Source organism: Amblyomma mixtum, chromosome 10 (genome assembly GCF_055824585.1).
Source record: "Amblyomma mixtum isolate Tamu chromosome 10, ASM5582458v1, whole genome shotgun sequence".
Lineage (NCBI taxonomy): Eukaryota > Metazoa > Arthropoda > Arachnida > Ixodida > Ixodidae > Amblyomma > Amblyomma mixtum.
The window spans coordinates 108,882,567-108,888,557 of NC_143021.1; the positions used below are offsets into that span (position 1 = coordinate 108,882,567).

Here is a 5,991-nt window from a genome sequence, read left to right on the forward strand (position 1 = left end):
TCTACTGCGTTTTCCTTTATGTGGAAAGCTTCCAAAGCCAGCGCGTGCGTTCATTTTTGCTTTTGCCTAGTATCACGGTCTCGTCAAGTCGCGGTGAACAATTTCGGCAAGAACTAAGATGGGACATAAGGTGTGCCCCCTTGTCTGTGCTGTTCTTAACTTTATTCGCATGCTCCCTGAGTCGCTCGTTTATGCACCACCCTGTATGCCCGATGTAGGTCTCATCATATCAAAGAGGGAAGGAATATACCACCCCAGTGGCGCAAGGGATGTATGATGTCCCGTGCCTGATTAGGCAGCCACTCCTTCTCTCACCGCACTTGCGGGCGCACAGCTTCGCCAGTTCATTCGGCGCGGAAAGCGCCAGAGGGACACCATGCCTGCCTGCGACTCTCTTGAGGTGATGAGACACCTTATGCAGATATGGCACCACCACAGGCCTGAACGCTTCACGTTCTCTCGTCACCCACGTACTTGGCGTACCGTCTTTATCTTTCGTGTCAGGGCCTCGGGAACCGCCGTCAAGAGCGACATAGGGAAACCTGCTGCCGGCGGACCTGATTGTCAAAACTTTCCTGCACACACGACTCTTTGAGAGCCGAATCCATGCAGAGGGAAGCAATGCCTCTTTTCACAATTTTGGAGTGCTCACATTTGTACGGCAAAAGTTCCTTTTTTGCACGAGGTTGGTAAGACCAACATACATGCCGTACCCAGAACTCTAGTGTAAGGATTTTGAAGGAACCAAGTTGCGCTATAAAAAAGACAGCCACAGGAAAAACCAAGGAGACAGACAGAGCGCAAACTATCAACTGAGTTTATTTGTGTGAAAGTATCTTATATAGTCAGAATCACAGCAAAAGAACAAGGGGAATGAGAGAGGGGGTACAGCCAATCAACTCCTGGTCAACAACACGTGCGCAGAAAATAGTTTTCCTTATTATACAGTTTGACAGAAGTGTCGCTTACACATTTATCACCGTTTTCTTTTATGTGATAGGCCTCCAAAAGCTCCCGCGCTGTTTTGTTTTTACTTCTTCCTAGAATTTTAATCTGCTTAAGCAGAGGCTCGCATACACTGCAAGCAAGGCAATGAGCAGGCAAGTTTGCTCCTTTTTTCCGAATGGATCGGGCATGTTCCCCTGCATAAAAGGAAACGGTGATAAATGTGTAAGCGACACTTCTGTCAAACTGTATAATAAGGAAAACTATTTTCTGCGCACCTGCTGTTGACCAGGAGTTGATTGGCTGTACCCCTCTCTCATTCCCCTTGTTCTTTTGCTGTGATTCTGGCTATATAAGGGACTTTCACACAAATAAACTCAGTTGATAGTTTGCACTCTGTCTGTCTCCTTGGCCTTTTCCTGTGGCTGTCTTTTTTATAGCGCAACTTGGTTCCTTCAAAGCAATGCACCAACTTGCCCAACAAGAAGTTCTTCTATACTAGTGTAAGGACCAGGAACTGCAAAACACTCCTGTGGGGTAACTCGTGAATGAAACCAAGACCTTGTCCGTATTGCTTAAAGACATCTAAAACTTAACCAATCGCAACCTGGTGTATCAGTCGAGGTGGCCAGCGAACAAATGCACTTTATTGCTGAACGTACAGTGCTTTTATAGCCGCAAGGGGTGTGGCAACCAAGGCGCATATCTAATCTAGGCGAGCACGATGAATCGCCGCACCAGGCATGGCACATGCGTCATTCCCGATACATCTTCCCTCCTGTGGAGAAGAGATGCCAAGTACTTGGTTGAAATTGCGGTCGTACCGCAGACGCTGCGGTGGTCTCCTATCTCTGGTAGATCGACGCAATGCAAGATCCTGCGGAGCCATTGAGCTCACAGTCGGTCCAGTCGTAGTCACGGGTGGCGGCGCCTGCGGAATGTTCTGGGAGCTCACAGGCGACTCTCCAGTTGTAGCAGGTGCCGTGGGTTGCAGTGCTTCACACGCTCGTTCGCTCTCCCGGTCTTCACATTCGGGGGCTTCTTGCTGGAACAGCTCACCAGTTGGAAGCAGATGCTGTCGGTTGCGACGTAGCACTCTGTTGTCCTCGGTAACTACTCGATAAGACCTTGGTGCAACTGCTCCGGTAACGTGAGCGCGGCGATTCCATGTCTTTTCCTGTACTCTCACGACATCGCCGGTGTTGAGAGGTGGTAACGTTCTCCCCCGAGTGTCTGCCTGGGCTCGCTTGAATACTGGTATGCTTGGCTGCTGCCTGAAGTCTGGGAGCAGAGTGCGAAGCCTCCTGCCCTGCAAGAGTTCACCAGGGGAGCGGCCATCTTCGAGTGGAGCGGATCTGTAGTTGAGCAACCCGAGCCAGAAGTCTTCTTTTGTTTCTTCCGTTTTCTTTAGGATTCTCTTCACAATCTGAACCCCCTTCTCAGCGAGTCCATTCGATCGCGGGAACTCGGGGCTCGACGTGACGTGGCTGAAGTCGTACCTGGATGCAAAGAGAGCAAATTCATAAGACGAAAACTGCGGCCCGTTGTCCGTGTGGACTTCCATTGGAATGCCGTGTCTTGAAAAGATGGCGCTCAACTTCTCAATTACGGCACTGGATGTTGTACGAGTCAGCTTCTCCACTTCCGGGAAGTTCGAATGGGCATCAAAAACCGACAGGTACGAGCTCCCTCCGTACTGAAAAATGTCGACGCCTACGCGGTACCATGCATGGGCCGGTGTAGGTCTGATCATAAAAGGCTCACTTTGCTGTTTGTACGTATATTTGCGGCAAACCGCACAACTCTGCAACAGGTTTTTGATATCAGAGTTCAGCCCCGGCCAGAACACTAGGCCCCTGGCTCTTGCTTGGCACTTGTTCAAGCCCATGTGTCCCTCATGAATACGTTCAAGAACTTCCTTTCGCATTGACGTCGGGATTACAACTTTGCTGCCTTTAAATACAATTCCTTTAATCAATGACAGCTCGGACGCGAATGGCTTCATTATTCCCACAATGTCACCTTGGCCATTAATGTAGCGCATCACTGACTGCAAGTCCTGATCATCCGCCGTTGCTTTGGCCAGACGGGCCAGTGATCTAGCGCTTACCAAGGTTGACATGACTGCAACCGCGTGGACTTCCACATCTTCCGTGTCGTCGGAGTAGTCCTTGGTCGCTGTCCTTGGAGCCCTTGATAGCATGTCTGCGAGAAAGAATTTCTTTCCTGGTACATACTGCAGTTCAAAATCATAAGCCATTAGCCTCAAGAAAAAACGTTGAAGCCTGGGTGGCATATCACTTATTCCTTTCGCTGCAACACCAAGCAGTGGACGGTGGTCAGTCTCGATAACAGTTTCACGTCCATATACGAAGTGATGAAATTTTTCACAGCCGAACGTTATCCCCAACGCTTCCTTTTCAATTTGCGAGTACCTCTGCTCTGAGCTGGCCATTACACGCGAGGCATAAGCGACTGGCCGCCAGTTTTCACCGTGGCGCTGTAAAAGTGCAGCCCCCAAACCGTTCTTTGATGCATCTGCCACGATTTTAGTTTCTCTGGCTGGGTTGAAAATCGCTAGGAGAGGCGCACTGCTAAGCATGTCGCAGATCATCCTCCACTCACTAGCGTGGTTTTCGGTCTACTCGAAGACAGAGTCCTTTTTGATGAGGCTGCGAAGAAGCGTAGTACGTTCTGCGAGATTAGGCAAGTACTTGCTGAAATAATTTGCTACTCCTAGCATTCTGTGGACCGCGGCTTTATCCGTTGGGCATGGAGTCTCCCTCAACGACTGTGTCAACGCTGGGTTAGGCTTTATTCCATCGTGGCTAATGACGTCACCCAAGAATTTAATTTCAGTCACTCCAACCTTGCACTTTTCAGCGTTGAAAGTTAAGCCTGCTTTTTCTGCCACTTGCAGCACTTTCCGCAGGCGCGCATCGTGTTCTTCCTTAGACGAGCCCCATATTAGAATGTCATCAATGTACACTCTCACACCTTCACAGCCGTCAAATATTTCGCTCAGGATCTTCTGGAAAACTTCCGGGGCTAATGAGATTCCGAATGGGAGTCTCAAAAACCGGTAACGCCCGAATGGAGTACCGAACGTGCATATAGTTGCTGTGGAGTCATCCAAAGGTACCTGATGAAAACCCGCCCTTGCATCGAGGAGCGTGAAGTACTTAGCGCCGGCGAGCTCAGCTTCTATGTCCTCGCGTCTTGGCATCTGATAATGCTCTCGCTGTATGCACTCGTTGATACTTCTAGGGTCCATGCAAACCCGTATTTTTCCGTCTTTCTTCCGCACGATAACCAAAGGGCTCACCCAGTCTGTCGGTTTCTGGACCCTCTCAATGATGCCACTTCGTTGCATGCGCTCCAGCTCCTCCCTCAGAGGTTCCCTCAGCGCCAAGGGCACCCGCCGAGCTGGCTGGACGACTGGCGTCGCATCCTTGCGTAGGACCATTTTATACTGGCGACTCACGCAGCCGGTTCCCTGAAAAAGCTGGCGGAATTCGGTTAGAATGTCCTCATTGCCGCCGGCTGCGGTGCTTCCTTCTTTTACAGCATCCACTGCACGTGACACCAGACCCAGCGACTCGCATGCTAGTAATCCCAGTATAGCTTGGTTGCCCTTTTTGACGACATAGAAATTGACGTCCTTCGACCGGCCGTTCACGGTCACTGGTAGCCTTGCCATACCGAAATGTCGAATGACACCACCGCTGTATGATCGAAGCACCGAAGAACTCGGTTTCAAATCTGCTGCCGTCTTGCATCGTCGGTAGATAGAGTAGGGCAGCAAGTTGGCCTGAGATCCCGTGTCCACTTTTAAGTTAACCATCTGGTCAGCTACTTTCACATGTACTACCCAGTCCGCTCTCGCGTCGATGCTCGAGACTGTTACATCGAGAATGTCGAAGCTGTCTTGCTCCTCGCCTACTTCTCGGATTTGCGGGCCCTTTTTGCAGCAAGCTGCCAAATGGTTAACACCTCGGCATATGAAACACGTTTTGCCGAACGCAGGGCATCTGCCGGGTATGGCGTGTAAACGGTTGCATCTGGCGCATTTCCGAGATTGCTGCTTGTCTTGCATCACTTGCTTATCGGGCTGAGCCGACGGTTCTTTTTGCAGCGCGTGCTCCGCTTTGCGAACCTGCCCAGACCGCTTCATGACTAGCGCCACGTGCTTATCGGGCTGCGCCCAGGCATCGTTATGCAGCGATGCTGCTTCCTCCGCTTTGCAAATCTGCTCAGCCTTGGCAAGTGTCAAGTCTTTTTCTTTGAGGAGCTTTTCACGCAGTCGTGGGCTACTGGTGCCAAACACTATTTGGTCGCGGATTAAAGAATCAGCTATTCCCGAAAAATTGCAGCTTCTTGCTTGTTTTCTGAGGTCCCGCAAGAAATGCTCGAATGACTCCCCTTCGCCTTGCACTCTGGATCGGAATATGTACCGCTCATAGACTTCATTCTGTTGTTCTTGGCAGTACTCCTTGAATTTCTTAACAACGGTTGCATAATCTTGCTTGTTCTCGCCCTCGAGAAAAAGGAAGTTGTTAAATACCTCCAATGCGTCGTCTCCGGCAGTGCTGAGCAGCAGTGCTGTTTTGGCGGCCGTGGTTCGGGGCTCTTTTGGAGATTCCGTTGCTTCCAGAAAAAGCTCGAATTTCTGCTGGAACAATTCCCAGTTCTTGGCAATATTCCCAGACAACAGCAGTGGTTCAGGAAGCTTCAGCAGTTGCTCCATCGTGTTTCGGTCGCTGCAGTCTTATCCTCAAACGGCAGGCCCCCCGACGTGAGCTATCCCACTTCTGACACCATGTATCAGTCGAGGTGGCCAGCGAACAAATGAACTTTATTGCTGAACGTACAGTGCTTTTATAGCCGCAAGGGGTGTGGCAACCAAGGCGCATATCTAATCTAGGCGAGCACGATGAATCGCCGCACCAGGCATGGCACATGCGTCATTCCCGATACACCTGGCTGGAAGAGTCGCGCGCTAAATACAGTAAAAAGTTGTCCACGTACCTAAATACTTTTAAAATC

General features: G+C 50.4%; 1 protein-coding gene across 1 annotated transcript; it reads right to left on the reverse strand.

The window, feature by feature from the left end:
- Window positions 1-1,639: 1,639 nt before the first annotated feature.
- LOC149326643 (uncharacterized) lies at window positions 1,640-5,780 on the reverse strand. The gene is made up of 3 exons (XM_089562754.1): window positions 5,510-5,780; window positions 3,056-3,150; window positions 1,640-2,444 (listed from the first exon to the last, which is right to left on the reverse strand). Exons 1-3 carry the CDS (start codon window positions 5,690-5,692, stop codon window positions 1,652-1,654), a joined length of 1,071 nt encoding a protein of 356 aa, XP_089418880.1. The 5' UTR covers window positions 5,693-5,780; the 3' UTR covers window positions 1,640-1,651.
- Window positions 5,781-5,991: the final 211 nt, after the last annotated feature.

Bases quoted from the DNA above. Each gene is read 5' to 3' on its own strand.
- LOC149326643 (XM_089562754.1), bottom strand. From the start codon at position 5,692: ATGGAGCAACTGCTGAAGCTTCCTGAACCACTGCTGTTGTCTGGGAAT. The intron at 3,151-5,509 runs GTATTTAACAAC...TCTTTCTCGCAG, and splicing joins CCGGAGACGACGCATTGGAG to ACATGCTATCAAGGGCTCCA. The intron at 2,445-3,055 runs GTAAGCGCTAGA...CTTTGCATCCAG, and splicing joins TTGCAGTCATGTCAACCTTG to GTACGACTTCAGCCACGTCA.